This window comes from Saccoglossus kowalevskii, chromosome 20 (genome assembly GCF_978046115.1).
Source record: "Saccoglossus kowalevskii chromosome 20, keSacKowa6.1, whole genome shotgun sequence".
NCBI lineage: Eukaryota > Metazoa > Hemichordata > Enteropneusta > Harrimaniidae > Saccoglossus > Saccoglossus kowalevskii.
In genome coordinates this window covers 9,612,649-9,630,612 of record NC_140660.1, presented here as the reverse complement: position 1 = coordinate 9,630,612, position 17,964 = coordinate 9,612,649, and the positions used below count along the sequence as shown (strand labels likewise).

The window sequence follows — 17,964 nt, the reverse complement described above, 5'->3', positions numbered from 1 at the left end:
ATTTTGGTTGTGTAATAAAGTTATTATTATAATATTTTCTCCTATCATCCTCTTTCTCTTGCAGTCTCTTTAGTCCTCGCATCGTTATTTAGTAACATTTACCACAGTCTGGTGGAACATTCCTATCACTTTTTCGGGAGGGTAAACTATAGTTTGTCTATTGGATAGAAGTAGAGTGATTTAGTGATTGGCATTTTTCATTTGTATATTATTTTTTGCTGTTTACTAACAAAACAGAGAAAAAACTTTGTGAGTGGTTCTCATTTAGCCATTTAGCCATTCGCCATGACGTACAGCATGACGTCTAAATCGTCTGCATCCCTAGCATTTGGTCAGTACCACCCATCCTTTTCTGTATTCTGTCAGACTAGGAATGGAATCACTGTTACCCCATCTGGTATTCTGTCATTACCAAACCCTGCCTCCCGCTATTCTGTTGGTACCTGCATGTCAAATGCCACTTTCCTGGTATTATATTGGTACCCCGAGTCCAAACCATCTATCAGATATTCTGTCAGTACCCAACTTTAGACCCCAACTCCCTGGTACTCTGTCTAATTACACCTTAGTTTTATTCTGTTGGAACTCTCATGACCGAGCCCAACCTCCCTGATATTTTGCTGGTAAACTGCGCCTCCCTGGTATTCGGTTATCCTCCAATACCAACCCCAACTCCCGGGTATATTCTGTCCGTACTGATAACGGAGGTAAATTACGACCTTTCAACTCTGTTATGATGTAGAATTGACTTAAGCCTCGTTTTGAGATGGGGATTCCCCAGCAGATAGTTTTTCAGTAGATATAGTTAATCTGTGTACGGCGTTGAGTATTGTGATTATGTCGAATGAATAATACATCAGTTACAACAATCTTACGAACTCTGAACTCGGTTTTGATAATGAGTTGACACTAGCCTCGTTTTGCGATGGGCATTCCCCGGCAGGTATTTTTTCGTTAGATAGAGTTCTTATGTGACGGTGTTGAGTATTGAGTATCTGTCGTGTGAATAATACATCAGTTACAACAATAGGAGTCCAAGTAATTATTTATACCGACTATCAGTACCCACGAGACCAACCCCACATTCCCGGGCACAGACTGTTTTTTTTTTCTGCAGTAAAGCATGCTAATGAACTTCTCTTGAACGACCATTCGAAAATGTTCGACATTGGCCCAATTCAACACATGTAAAACAATATTTGTTAATACAAAATTCGGCAAGCGATGTGGAAAGATGTAGTCATTGAAAGAATGTGTCTCTTGTACTGAATCCGACACAGTATAGCTGAAATTTGGGTGTGAGTGCTCTGCAGCCAGTTGACCCAAAAAGATCGACGTTGAAGGCGATAATATTTGCCTAGGTTTCACTGAAATTGCTGAAAATCATAAAATGGGGAGACGGTGGTGTGAAGTCAAGAATATTTGATCCACTTGGCGTCAAAACAACGGCACACACTGGTACAATGCCTTATTCTTTTTAAAAATTACCAGTGTGACTTAAGCTGGCAGTAATTACGGTTATAGATCTTATTGCACTTACCGCAGAAAGTGCCAGGCTATGTGATGTTTAGAGGTCATGCATAATTTCAAGACTCAAAACATGAACGGTGATGATGAATAAAGTCAGTCTTCTATCAAAGAGGGCTGTGAATTGAACCACCTATTTCTCATTACGCACTGTAATCAATCAATTAAACGTTCGATTTGGACAAACAAAAGTAAACCAAAACAAAAATGGCGAATACATTGAAATAAAGTGATGAAGGTTTTATTAAAGTAAAATATTTTCTTGTGTTTCACAACAAATCACAGCCAAGCTGATAAGCGATACAAAAATCATCAGGTGTTGCCATGGTAATTTTTCCAAATGTTAGCACCTAACTAGAGTGCATGTGTGATGACCCTATCAAGTTCGAACAAACAAACAGACAAACGGGTTGGCTAATAGGCTTTAGGCTAGAGCTGAAAATATTTTGCACCGACTTTAGAAACGTACTTAATTTTATAAATAATAGTCCGAGATTTTGACTAGCAAATGTGTAGAAGGATACATAGAACGAAGCCAAGATCAAAAGAAGGTTTCAGCAGTTGTCATGGCGGCAATTGGACAGAACTACGCTTTCACATTTTTCCACCTTTCTAGAGCACATGTGTGACGTACGTTCCTTCCAAGTTTGACCAGTATTGCTCTCTGTTCATCATCACAGAAAAGATAAAAGGATATTTATGTCAGACTAGAATTGAAGTCATTGGCACTATCAGGTATTCCGTCATTACCAAACCTTGCCTCCCGCTATTGTGTTGCCACTTTCCGGGTATGTTATTGCCACCCTGGGTTCTAACAATACCCATGAATCTGAAACCCATCTATCCGTACCCAAATTTGACCACCCACCTCTCAGGTATTCTGTCAGTACTCCGCATGTCTAAATTCCACCTTGTTTTATTATGTTGGAATTCTTATGATCGAACCCAAATCCCTGATATTTCGCTGGTACCCTTAAATCCAAACCCCGCCTCCCTGATATTATGTTAGTAACACCAAATACAAACCCCAATTACTTGGTATTCTGTCTGTACTGATACTGTCTGTACTGAAAAAGGAGGGACATTACGACCTCTGAACTCTGTTATGATAATGAGTTGACTCTAGCCTCGTTTTGAGATGGGGATTCCCCGGCAGGTATTTTTTCGTTAGATAGAGTTCTTATGTGACGGTGTTGAGTATTGAGTATCTGTCGTGTGAATAATACATCAGTTACAACAATAGGTGTCCAAGTATATATTTATACCGACTATCAGTACCCACGAGGCCAACCCCACATTCCCGGGCACAGGATACTGCCTTTCTTTCTGTAGTAAAGCGTACTGTAATGTTTTGCCCCCTTTGTTGGTACGTGAAGACAGGTAACGTATTTCAAGTCAAAAGGTAGGGGTTCTTTGGAGTGACAATATATCAGTCCGTGGGATTGGTGCAGGGTAAGGGAACTCTTTGATAAATAAATCACTTAGACACAGTTTACACTGCTAACCTCTTTTATTCATAACACAATAATGACATGTTGTACATGGAAGTCACTTGGGGTCACACGAGTCACAGTCTCAAAGACAAAGCCGTCCTCTGAAACCCGTACAGAGAAAGTCGCGCATTTTTTTTTACTGAGAAATTAAAGCTATACACAATTCTCTTGTTATAAAGCCAAAGTTATCTCATAGACGCTGTCCAAGCTAGTGGAGTGCAAGGCCTTTAGTTCTTCAGGGGTTGGCTTGATCTTGAGGTCTTGTGGGTGAGTTACAAGAGCTGACCGAAGAGTGCTGGTTCGTGTGCCAATTTATATCAGTTTTTATTTGTGTTGCTGACGCAAAAATGAGGTTAAATAAATCAACAAATTTAGAAATTTTATTGGGTCGAGTATAAATAAAAACTATTTGATTGGTAATGAGATCGCATGATCCGCCAAAATAGGAAATTCCTGCCAAGTGTGGATAAACGACCTCGGCCAATTAGTCACAGAGGTGAGTTACAAACATTAAGATTCAATTTCACACTTCAGCACCCTTGGTAAAAAAACAGAAAAAAATATCATCACCTAATTACCTGGAATATAAGACTACAGTAGTCAGTTTACTTGATCAGGTCACCTTCAAGGGATGTGCCAACAAGCTTTCCCGTGACAATACTAATGAACTTCTCTTAAACGACCAATCAAACGTTTTCGACATTGATCCCATGCAACACATGTAAATCATTATTTGTCAACACAAAATTCGACATGAGCTTTGAAAGATGTGGTCATTGAAGAAATGTGTCTCTTGGACTCAATCCAACACACTATACCTGGAGTTCAAGTGTGAGTGCTCCACAGACAGTTGACCCAATAGATCGACGGTTAGGTAGAAGTTTTTTGCCAAAACAGTTTCTAGGTTTTGCTGAAGTGACTGAAAACCATAACATAGGGTGGGTGGGGGAGATTGGCTTGAATTGGGGTCAAACTAGCGGTGCATACCTGTATACGTTAAACTCCATTGGCGTCAGGTTTACACTTTTTAATGTTCATCTGGTACGAATGCCATATTGTCTTTCAAAATTAAATATACGCGTGACTCGCACGAGCAGTAATTAAGTAATAGAACCTATTGCATTTACGAGTACCACAGATAGTGTGACCTTTAGTGGTCTTGCAAAATTTCAAGGCTCCAAACACGAATGATGATAAATAAAGTCAGTGTTCTCTTATAGAGGGTTGCGAATTGAATAATCTCTTTCATATTACCTAATGTAATGTAATTAATTAATTGAACGTTCGACTTGAACAAACAAGAGTAAATCAAAAAATAGCGCAGAATTTGAAATAATTTATTGAGGGTTTTATTAAAGTGATAATCTACCTGGTGTTTCACATCCGGGAACTTTCATAATCTACCTGGTGTTTCACAACAAATCACGGTAATAAGCCAGGCTGATTAGCAATCCGATCCCGCTAACATTTTTTTTTTCAGTTTTTTTCTTGGCATTTTTTCAAAATTTCCCCTCCTTACTAGAGTGCAAGTACGACGATCCTATCGAGTTTCAACAGAAACACACACAGTTGAACACATTCAAGAACATACCTGATTGACTTATTTGTGATTTGTCCGCGATTTATACATTGCATACAGTCCTCAAAATTGTTCGGCCGTTGTCACGGCAGCAATTGTAGAGAACTACCATTTTACATTTGTTTCCCCTTTTAGAGCACAGGCGCAACCTGCTTTCATATTTTGACCAGCATTGCCCCATACCTATTATAACAGAAAAATCAAAAAGAAATTTCTTTTAGTATCATATATTCGCATACTACTCTAACTGGTATTCCATCATCACCAAACCCTGCCGCTCGCTATTCGGTTGCCTCTTTTCTAGTATTCTACCGGCACCCTGAGTCCTAACAATTCCTATGAATTCGAACACCATCTATCCGGTATTCTGCCAATACTCCCCGTGTCTAAATTCCACCTTAGTTTTATTTTGTTGGAACTTTCATAACCGAACCCACCTCTAATATTTTGCTGATACATCCAACACATGCCACCCATGTATTCTGTTAGTAACACCGAATGCAGACCCTAATTCACTAGTATTCTGTCCGTACTGATAAGATGGGAAATTACGACCTCTGAATGATGATGGGTTGACCCTAGCCTCGTTCTGAGATGGGGATTCCCCGGCAAACAGTTTTCCTGTAAATAGTTATTCTGTATTGTGATTATGTCAAGTGAATTATATATCAGTTAAAATAGTATTGTGGCTGTCAAAGTAATTATTTATACCGCCTATCAGTACCTACGAAGTCAACTCCACTTTCCCGGGCACAGACTGCTGTTGTTTCTAAAGTAAAGCATGCATTAGCATTTCATTAATTCTCTTGAACGATCATAGCAACGTACTCGACATTGGCCGCATTCAACGCGTGTAAAACATTATTTGTCAACACAAAATTCGACGTAGAAAGATGTGGTCATTGAAGGTATACGTCTCTTGTTCTGAATCCAACACAATATACCTGGAATTCCGATGGGAGTGCGACGCAGCCAGTTGACCCAAACAGATCGACGTTGAGGGCAAAAATATTTGCGTTTTGGCCAAAACAAATCCCAGGTTCTCCTGTAATGACTAAAATTAAACTACGACAAAAACAAAACAAAAACAAAACAACAAAGGCATTTTATCATCTTTATCAATATGTATTAGAAATTATAAAATTCAAACTAAAAACTGAAGTTTCTGTTTGCTGATTGAATAATTTTGCAACGTGCTCAGGTAACGTCATTGCGAACGGAGGCTGTTACTTAGCTGGCTTATTTCAACTGACAAAGAATTTTATAAATATTTATAAAGATAGGGGAATGCCTTTGTTGCGCCAAGAATGTGTTTAGGTATGATCAGTTTTTACATAACAGTATTAAAGTGTACCATTAATAATTTGTTTCTATAGAATTGTGTGGCTCACATTGCGTTGCAGTGCTATATTGGTTATGCCGCCCTCAACTACAGACGTTGGCTTTATCGTCTTGAGGGCGTGATATTTAGAGTAACGTAACTTAATTAATTTGAGGAAAGTTCTGATGAATATTTGAAAAACTTCCAAAACATGTCGTAATGAATAACATCCATGTAAACACACAAAACTCACGTGTGTCAGATAACGCATGCACAAACATTCCTCATATATTTTCACCGGTTCGATAGTATATATAGAAAATATTCAATGTTACGGTGTTTTGTGGTGGAAGGGGCAGTCAGATAGGAAATATTATGAAGTAGTTGTGTGTTCTCAGACGTTCAAATAATTCAAATACATTAATTAACTAGATTTTACACTGACAAGTAAAATCCGCTAAATTAAATTTATGTGAACATGAAAAATAACATTAAAACTCACTGTTTGTAAAATTAAACACAATAGTAAAAGATAGAGAAATTAAAACCTATTGAATAATTAATGTATTTGAGATATTTGAACGTCTATGTGACTCACAGCGACGTATATAACGCATAAAAAATACATTGTTGATTTAAATGAAATCCGAACACGAACTGCACGAAAAGTTCATTAGGCTAAGCATGTACCGAAAATACCAACTAGATTGGGTTGGACCCGTGGGTACTGTTAGCAGATACAAACAAAAACTACTTATACACCCACACGACTGTTGATACTGATGTATTAATCACTCGACAGACTCACAAAACTCTACACCGTACACAGAAGAACTTTGTTCGGGAAACCCCTATCTCAAAACGAGGCTAGAGTCAACTCATTATCATAACAGATTTGAAAGGTCGTAATTTCCCTTTTTATCAGAACTGATAGTCAGTCGGAGATAACCGAATACCAGGAAGGCGCGGATGGGATTTTGGGCCAATGCACATATATGACTTATCCATCATGGATGTACGAAACGGTTAGACATGATTTAAGATAGGATCAAATAAATATTGAAATCAACTCATTCCATGTATGACGATAATAGGGGTTTATATTATGATTCACTCCACTGTAATCCATGTGTTTATTACAACCAATTGTACTACAAAGCGACGGCGATAAAGGAGGCATTGACATATGTTTACACTACCTATAAATGAGAGTAAATGTGGTAATGTCGCTACATTAGCCCTGTGTACTGTGCTGTGTGTACGGGAACGCGTTCGGTTGATAGACGTACCCCACCACAGCCCTGCGCACCTCCATAGACAAAGTCAGGGACTTTGAAAAATATAACTTTTTTAATGAAATAGCAAGCCCAGGTACAAAAACAAGATCGATTAATACAAATATCCAGCACTCCCAGTCGGTATCTACGCGTTTACATTTTTTCCGTCTTTATTTGTCATTATTTTTAAGACATTCCAATTTCAGATAATTAATGCCTGGTACGGATAACTATATCGTCGTTTCATCCGTTTTCGACTGGGAAACTACTTATTTACAATTTACGCACCAACTCCGGTGCGCTCCCATACTTTGTCTATGGAGGTGCGCAGGGCAGTAGTGGGGGTCATTTATCACCCGCACGCGTCCCCGTACACACAGCACTGTTTGCAAGGTTAAATACACATATGCGGCTTCCTTATCCACCACAGATGTATGAGCCGACGTTTTACTCTCAGTGAGAAATATTGTAAATATTGACTAGTACGTAATTGGAATCAAGCAGTTTTTTTCATTGCTAGTGAAATCAGGTATGAAGCGTATCTACTGTATTATCTTGTCAAATATTCCTTCCAATATTCACCCTTCAATAAACTCCATAACACATAACACAAGTTACAGTGCACGTTATACTAGGTTGAACGGTTACTAGTTATATCTAATGCCCGTCACCCAGGTAGAAACATTTAAAGTTATGTTGGTTTATGTATCTCGTGTAAATAGTTGTATATAGCCATTACCCATAATTCCACTCGTAGTTAAATTATTACATTCACTCTCATTCATATCAGATGCAAACTTATGCCGATGTATATTTAATCGCTGTCGTATTCTGTCATAATATTTTTTAATAAACGCACGGGTTATTAATTGTAATGTTCCCATTTCCTGTAAGCACCAAGAAAAATCATCTGATTGCATTTCTATTTTTTTATTTAGTACAGACATTGGCATATTAAAAATAGTCCATGAACAAATTTTATCATACTGTCGGCATCGGGCATGAACAATTTTATTTTTACCAGCTCGATTGGAAAGTTGCATGCCCTCCCCGTGAGATCATTGGTGTCATTGGGGTCATTGGTATTATAGTCACAAACACAAACAGTTAGGGCTCTTAAATGTGATTTTTAATCTCAATAAAATAAGTAGTTAAAATGAAGAGCAAGTTTTGGAAATTTTACTGAAAGATCAATAAATTGATTTCCATATCAAAAATACCAAGATTAGTGGATATGCTACCAAATTGTGCAAATATAATCGAGGTGAATTTTTCTTTTTTTTTTATATAAAGTGTGTATATTAAATTGAAAAAAAAATCTGTAATTTACCCTGTATTTTGTAATTATGTTCAGTTTCCCCCAAAATCGACGACCGACTTACAATAAAAAAAGAATGTGAACTCACACAAAATATACAATATATTAAATCTTATAATACTTTCGTAGCAGTGTATCCTGATGTCTTTTTACGCCGAGGTTTGTAATACTAAGATGTGAAGAATCCCTTTGAAAATGTCGAAAAATAAGGAAATTTGACCTATTTTGGCGGTCATATTTTTAGCCGAGTCTTTCAAACAAAAAGTAGCCCATAGATGGGATTACCGCCATGCACCCCAGTAACGCACATTCAGGAAATATCATGACTTAATGTCGCATACATTGTGCTTCAATAGAAAAATCATTGTAACGTAATCTATATTTTTTCTCTGAAAATTCTGAAAAATATTTCAATTTCGCTTAAAAAATTCATATTGTGATTTTTTACTCCTTGAAAAAAAAATAGCAGGGCCAACAGATTGATAAGAGTATCATCTCCTATCGACCTTGGGCCATTCTAATGTCAAACATGTATTCAAAAATAAATACAGATCTTTTGGGGATTCTGTCGCGAACGCGTTAAGTAATACGGCTATCATGGAAAACGCCTGGAAACTATTAACAAATCTTGTATTTTGATACAATGTGTAGACTCTTCCGGTTCATAATATGTGTATGTAATATTTAGATCTATCTAGTGGTCCCGGTTCAGCAGTTTTCCAATTGACAAGGTGTGTATGTATACAATAGGCTAAAGTCTCTAACACATATTTAGTTATATTGAAATAATATGAATATTCGATTTTAGCATAAAATTCGATTTTACCATAAAAAATGAGTAAGAGTACTCGTCCTTTTTGATGGCCTTTCCCATCTGCCCTGCCGATATACGATTTTTGTTTTTGCCGTTAAAGTTAGTGTGTCTAAACAATGAACGCACTTTGTATCTGACTGAAGTATGGAGTGTAAAATAGAAAGTATTTTCAAATTCCTCGCAGAGGGCGCGATCAATGATACGGGGTCACCAAAATGGCGGTCAGGTGAAAGTGTTGGAGGAGTGGAACCTTTTTTGCTGATTTCGTCGTAAATATTAGGTGGTGGTGCTTCGTGGTGTGCAAGTTTATCGTTATTTTGCACGGTCAAGGTATTTTTTTAGTTTATGTGAGTGATTATTTGCTGATCGGCAGTACACCTATGTAGGCTATGACGATTACTTTGTAAACTATTTCCGGGAGATGACTTGTCTAATGACCCCAGTCTTGAACGGGTCCATAGTCAACTGACACCCTGTAAGGCATGACCCAAGTCAACTGATCTCCTAATACTTTGGAATCTAATATAATAGGGTAAAAAAAATAAGGAATGATATTCTCATAATATTTATGCATTGTTTGTAAATAGGAGTGAACTATTTCAGTAACCGGGGGGTGGGGTGGACCATTGAAACAGTTGTAGGAGCGCTGGCAGAAAAACTGTACAATATGTTTCTTCTTAGTTTTGGGCCAAATTTCTGTTTCCATGATAAATTTGTTGTATCTGTTTACAGTTTGTGGTCTACCTCCCTTGCCCGGACAGATTTATGTTTGAAAAATGTTCCACTGTTGTTCATCTCTTAGCAATTTCAAAAAAATTTTCATGTGTAATTTTTTTTACAAATTTGCCAGCATCCACGAATTTATAATGGTCACCATCCGAACTAAAGTAAAATGCTTGTCCCTAGTATCTCAAGAATGTGCCGGCTTATTGGTATGGGGTTACCACATCATATTACTTTTAACAATGCTTCCATGCTTGGTTATTAAGGTGTTTTATAATTCAAACACAATTTTGACTTACAGACAAAGCTGTGTATAGAAACCACCCTAGTGACTTCAAGAAAATGCTGACGATGTAACATGTGGTTTTCATATGGAGGTTACATTGTAATGCGATAGAAAAATCATTCAAAAATATTATTATTTTCTGTCTTGTATTCTAAAATTCTGAAAACTGTTTAAAAAAGTGTGACTTGCATAATTTAAAAATTGTTTCAAAATGGCAAAGAAAATTAGCAATGTGATTCTGGTAACAATGAAAAAAAGAAATTTGGAATAACTTTTTATTTCATTGAAAGTAATTAATTATTTTTAATTTATTATTCCATACTGCTACCGTGGCCAAATCTGTTGTACGAGAGTATTTTTCAATAATATACAACATCTTGCATGTATAGGCATGTACAACCCTGGTTGAAAGCATATACCCACTACTAAATGCTTTTACTTTGACCAAAATATGAACCACATTACGGGATGTGGGTTTTGGGGATCAGTTGACTTTGGGTCCGTGGGGGGTGTGTGTGCAATTAATTCCAAACACATGTACATGGATTGAAACTCAAGTTGATTTAACAATGTCCCTGGGGTCCAATAAATGTAATGGCAATTTTATTTGATCTCCTTGAGCATTCTTTACTTTGACTAAGCCCTAGAACCCATTCTTATATTCATTATGCAGGGCAATACTAAATTGTACTTTTTGTGTTTCGTCATAATTAACAAAAAGTCTCTAGCTTGCTAATGGTTGTTGCACATTCCATAGATGGCCAGTTTAATTGTATGGACCAGATGGTACAGTTTATAGAGTTAAAGTTGTTATAAAAAATATTTGTTTTTTTAATAGGAAATGTATGGTTCAAGTTCATGATATGAATGACGTGTGTTGTATTTACAATATCCCCGGATAGATATACTGAATCGTCAATTGTAAGTATAATTAATAAGTGTGATGTTTACATCACAGTAGATCACATAAATAATCACTGTGTTGTTTACATAACTAAAGATCACCACAATAATTCTTGTGTTGTTTACATAATTAGAGATCACCACAACACTCAGTGTGTTGTTTACATAACTAGAGATCACCACAACAATCAGTGTGTTGTTTACATAACCAGCGATCACCGCAACAATCACTGTGTTATTTACATCACTGTGTTGTTGATATAACTAAAGATCACCACAACAAGCAGTGTGTTGTCTACATAACTAGTGATCACCACAACAATCAGTGTGTTGTTTACATAACTAGAGATTGCCACAACAATCAGTGTGTTGTTTACATAACCAGCGATCACCGCAACAATCACTGTGTTATTTACATCACTGTGTTGTTGATATAACTAGAGATCACCACAACAAGCAGTGTGTTGTTTACATAACTAGAGATTACCACAACAATCAATCTGTTGTTTACAGCACTAAAGATCACCACAACAATCACTGTGTTGTTTACATCACTAGATATCACCACAACAATCACTATGTTGTTTACAGAACTAAAGATCACCACAACAATCACTGTGTTGTTTACATCACTAGAGATCATCACAACAATCATTGTGTTGTTTACTTAACTAGAGATCACCAAAACCATCACTGTGTTGTTTACATAACTAGCGATCATCACAACAATCACTGTGTTGTCTACATAACTAGAGATCACCAGAACAATCAGTGTGTTGTTTACATAACTAGAGATTACCACAACAATCAGTGTGTTGTTTACATAACTAGCGATCACCACAACAATCACTGTGTTATTTACATCACTGTGTTGTTGACATAACTAGAAATCATCACAACAATCAGTGTGTCAATTACATCGCTAGAGATCACCACAACAATCAGTGTGTTGTCTACATAACTAGAGATCACCACAACAAACACTGTGTTGTTTACATAACTAGAGATTACCACAACAATCAGTGTGTTGTTTACATAACTAGCGATCACCACAACAATCACTGTGTTATTTACATCACTGTGTTGTTGACATAACTAGAGATCACCACAACAAACACTGTGTTGTTTGCATCACTAGCGATCACCACAACAATCAGTGTGTTGTTTATATCACTATCGATCACGACAACAATCAGTGTGTTGTTTACATCACTTTAGATCACAACAAGAATCACTGCGTTGTTTACATCACTAGAGATCACCACAACAGTTAGTGTGTTGTTTACATCACTAGAGATCACCACAATGATTCCCATGTTGTATACATGACACAAAAATTATTTCAAACACATATACATGGATTTAAACTCAAGTTGATTTAACAATGTCCCCGGTGGTCCGATAAATGTAATGGCAATTTTATTTGACCTCCTTGAGTATTCTTTACTTTAACTAAGCCCTAGAACCAATTCTTATCTTTATTATGCAGGGCAATACTAAATTGTACTTTTTGGGTTTTGTCACAATTAACAAAAAGTCTCTAGCTTGCTAATGGTTGTTGCATAGCAACTCATTCCATAGATGGCCAGTTTAATTGTATGGACCAGATTGTACAAGTTATAGAGTTAAAGTTGTTATAAAAAATATTTGTTTTTTTAATAGGAAATGTATGGTTCAAGTTCATGATATGATTGATGTGTGTTGTATTTACAACATCTCCATATAGATATACTGAATCGTCAATTGTAAATATAATTAATAAGTGTGATGTTTACGTCACAGTGGATCACTAAAATAATCACTGTGTTGTTTAGATCACATAAGATTGCCACAAAATCACTGTGTTATTTACATTACAAGAGATCGCCACAAAAATTAGTGTGTTGTTTACATAACTAGAGATCACCACAATAATCCATGTGTTGTTTACATAACTAGAGATCACCACAACAATCTGTGTGTTGTTTACATCACTAACGATTACCACAACAATCACTGTGTTGTTTACATCACTGTGTTGTTGACATAACTAGAAATCACCACAACAATCAGTGTGTTATCAACTTCAGTAGAGATCACAAGAAATTACCACAACAAACACTGTGTTGTTTACCTCACTTTAGATCACCAGAACAATCCCTGTGTTGGTTACATCACAAGCGATCACCACAACAATCACTGTGTTTGCATAACTAGAGATCCACACAACAATCCCCATGTTGTTTACATCACTATAGATCACCACAACAATCACTGTGTTGTTCACATAACTAGTGATCACAACAACAATCAGTGTGTTGTTTACAGGTCTGGAGATCACCACAACAATCACGGTGTTGTTCACATAACTAAAGACCCCTGCAACAGTCACTTTGTTGTTACATCACTAGAGATCACCACTGTTTTGCTTTCATCACATGAGACCAAAGATAACGGCAACTGCGTTTTTTGCATCACAACAAACACGAACAAAGAAGTTCGTCACAACAGTGTGTTGTTTACATCACAAGAGATCAGCACAACAATTACTGTGGTGTTTACATCAAAAGTGACACCACATTAATCAGTTTTGCTGATGTTACATGAGATCACGAAAACAATCTCTGTGTTGTTTTTAGCACAGGAGTTCACCTCAACAATTTTTGTGTTGTTTGCTTCTCAAGAGATCACCACCACAATCGCTGGGTTTTTTTACATCACAAGATACAATATAACAATCCATGTGTTGTTTACAACACAGAACACCACTACTACAATCACTGTGTTGCATTTTTCTGTTGTTTACATCACCGGAGATTGCCACAACGATCGCTACATTGTTCTCATCACAGGAGATCACCACATTATCACTTTTTTTGGACATCATCCTCTATGTAGTATTTATAATAATAGAGTAGGTTTAATGTAACTTTCAAGCTGAACAAGTAGTTATGAAAGTGAGTATCATTATCTTCAATAATTTTAACTTATTCTTTGTTTACTAATTAGGTTACTAATATGAGACATGCAGTACAAACATGTAGCACCTTCCAAGCTAGCTGTTAGCTGGCTTATTTTTTTTATAAAAAAAAACTTATAATCTAGCAAAATGCTCAAACTGTGCTCTATTGTCTTGTCCGGTAATAATATCTATCATGGCTAATATTACTTCAGCCATAGAAACTCAGCTGCTGAATTCAACATGCAACACATTTAACAAACTAAATGCTGATTTTTATTCGTTTTTTCTGTATTTTTGTATGTAACCTTCTCAGCAGAGAATAATTTAGGATGAAGTCTGCTTCAAGTGATGAAGATGACATCGGTTGTAATGAGTCTCCATTCTTTATTGATAAGATAAGGGCAGAGCTCAGGGATAGTAAGTTGGTTGTTGGCAATTGTATATACTGTATAATATAATGGAACTCGTTTTTGCTCAAATTTGTCAGTTCAGTCGTAACTATAGTCTTGTCATCACTAGCCTGTCAACATTTTCTTTATCATTGTGTTGACTACTTTTAACAGATTCCCACTGCACACGTTGTAAAAAACAAATAAGTGCATCAATCACTGGTGAAGCAGGTGATGACGAAGATGATAGTGACGAGTTTGCTTTTTTTATTGAGAAGATAGGTTCTGAAATAGATAACAGTAAGTTTGTTATTGTTAGTTTTTTTACTCGGCTTCTGATGAAGTCTGAAAACGAGGACTTATAGATCGACACGTGTTTGTGTGTGTCCGTGCATCCAGAATTATATCGTTGACATACCAAGACAGATCACACTCAAACTTCACACATACATCAGACACATTTTATACTGGCATTTATTTTTATTTCTGGCATTCTGGAATCAGATCTTGGCTGTTTAAAATGTTTTTTTTTCGAACTTGTGGATATTTGGACATGTGGATGCCCGTCATTTTGTTTGTTCAGAACTGATTCAAAATGGCTGTCAGCTAGCCGTTTTACAGGATGCGGTTCTAGTACAATATCTCTGACATGCTTGGACTGATTATGGTCACATTTCATGTATTCATCATTTATCATGTCATAGACATACAGATATATTGGTTTGACCATCTTATTCAAAATGAAAGACCAGTGGCCATTTTATTTTTTATTATTGCTGTTCCAGAGCAATATCACTCAATATGGTCTAATGCTTGTTTGATGAAGCATCAGCTTCTGAATCCATAACTCTGACATGTTTATGAACACAACCATTTATCTTAAATTGGATAACTAACTGTGCCATGCATGGCTTGTTTTCCATGCCTCTTATGATAATTAACAGGCGAGGTACAGTAGGAACAATACCTGTCCTCATTAACATAACTTGTGACCAGAATAACCCCAGTAAATTGTGCTCAATCTTTTCAAATTTCAAAATATTATTAACCAATGTATAATGTCTGTGCATTTCAAGTTTAGTGTATTTGTGGAAATATTGAGGAACATGTGCTTAGAAGTATGGCAAATTGCAATATATTCAAATAATGTTGATAGTAGGCACTTTTTAGTTTTACCTTGGAACTGGAATTTTTGTATTAGATTCTGTCCATGTGTTTTTGCATTCAGTTTTATTGCTTGGACATGCTTCGACCAATTTGGTTCAATGTTGGTACAAAATCAAGCAAACTTTTGGTAAAAAGTAATGTTTTTGAATTTTTGTTGACCTCTCTCTCTCAGATGATATTATCAATTTTCAATACAATTGTTGATGAATATTTTTGGTAAAAAGTGACATTTTCGACTCCTTGAAAACAGCTCAGTCATTGGAATTATTTGTATGTGCATTATTTCGTCCATATGGCGCATTACTAGGTCATGTGTTTTGGCAGGGTGGTGTGTAACCTCATCATTATTCATATTCATTATATATTCTGAAACTTATATCTTGATAACCAAATCACGAAAAAACTGGAACTAACTGCATTTCGACCTCAGTCAAAGTACTCAAATGACAATCATGTAACCGATACTGACTGCTCCTAGCTTAAATTGTTTCTTTCTGTTGTAACGTTTTTTTGGCAAGCTAGATGCCTGGTAATTTGTAGATGTGATTGGATTAAAAGCTCAAATCATGGTGCATTTTGGGTATTATCTTTTTTCAAAATCTTAGCTTCTCTACTGAAATTTGGTATGTGCAAGCAATCTGAGTGATCATGTATTTTCACCACCATCAATGCAAAACAGGCCACACATTTAAGCATTTGTTTCCCATGGATGATTTAACCGATCAACTTCATATTTTGCATGTAGAATTTTAGGGAATGTTTTTTAGGGGGAAAATAAAATAATGTTTATCAGTAGCATAGATTCTTCGCCATGTTTGATTTTTGACAAAATATGGACATTTGTTTCTCGTTTTTGTTTTAATCATCTTGATATTTGGCATGCAGCATGTATTAAAAGAAAAAAATGTTTTTTCAAAAAATTAGCTTGATATGCATGGCCATACCTTCTCACAAGAAAAATAAATAATTTTGATCAGTCACATAGCTTGGTCGCCATTTTGATCATATTTAGAAACTATAAACTGTCATTCTATAAACAACATTGAAATTAATACAGTACATGATGTACTAATTGAGAAACACATTGGCTAGAGATATGTTACAATTCAAGTTATATTATTCTACGAGAGACATTGCGATTACACTACCTGTAGTATTATTCTTTCTTTTGTCCATTGTTCACGCCACAATATTGTCCACGCAATATGTTAAGATATATCATTGCATTGCTATTTGTTTCTATGGCAGGTTGATGGGTAATCTGTATTATGCCTGTGTATCAATGTTTCTAATTTTGGTGTATGGTATTGAAAAGTGGTATAGTGAAAATATATTTATATTGAAATTCAAGTGAAATTTCACCACAATAACATTTCATTAAAGTGTCGATTTAAAGATTTAAAGAAAATTATTATTCTTTTATTTACTTGTTACTTCAGCTACATTCCGTGCCATGAAACGCATTTGTCGCTCTAAACTGTCAGGGAATAAAATTGAATCTATGAAAGATCCAGCAGAACTGATCAGTGCACTTGAGGAGGCAGCAGTTATATCTGAAGGTAATCTGGATTATCTGTCAAGATTATTGGAGACTGTAAACAAAACGAAGCTTGTCAAGCAATTAAAAGAATATTCAGGTACCCATGTCAACAGTAGAGGTAAAAGTAGCAAATTTTCTGTTTAACCATTAATATTCTGCCTTGCTGTGCACTATGTACCTTTCCACATTTGTCAAAGATCCGTCTTGCTGTGCCCCCACACTACACGTATACACTGTTCAACCAGTGTTGAATTATCCGTCTTGCTGTGCCCCCACACTTACACGTATACACTGTTCCACTAGTGTTGAAAATCTGCCTTGCTGTGCTCCCACACTATGTACTTTTCCACATTTGTCGAAGATCCGTCTTGCTGTGCCACCACACTACACGTATACACTGTTCCACCAGTGATGAAAATCTGCCTTGCTATGCTCCCACACTATGTACCTTTCTACATTTGTTGAAGATCCGTCTTGCTGTGAGCCCAAACTACACGTATACACTGTTCCACCAGTGATGAATATCTGCCCTGCTGTGCTCCCACACTGTACCTTTCCATATTTGTTGAAGATCCGTCTTGCTGTGCCCCCACACTACACGTATACACTGTTCCAACAGTGTTGAAAATCTGCCCTGCTGTGCTCAAACACTATGTACTTTTCCACATTTGTCGAAGACCTGTCTT

At 36.4% G+C, this 17,964-nt stretch overlaps 1 protein-coding gene across 1 annotated transcript; it reads left to right on the top strand.

Annotated features, from left to right (window-relative positions):
- The first annotated feature begins 9,543 nt into the window (after positions 1–9,543).
- On the top strand, positions 9,544–17,422 carry LOC144360008 (uncharacterized). Its single transcript, XM_085494358.1, has 5 exons — positions 9,544–9,659; positions 11,177–11,259; positions 14,496–14,599; positions 14,746–14,871; positions 17,178–17,422. Exons 3-5 carry the CDS (start codon positions 14,512–14,514, stop codon positions 17,420–17,422), a joined length of 459 nt encoding a protein of 152 aa, XP_085350484.1. The 5' UTR covers positions 9,544–9,659; positions 11,177–11,259; positions 14,496–14,511.
- The last annotated feature ends 542 nt before the right edge of the window (positions 17,423–17,964 follow it).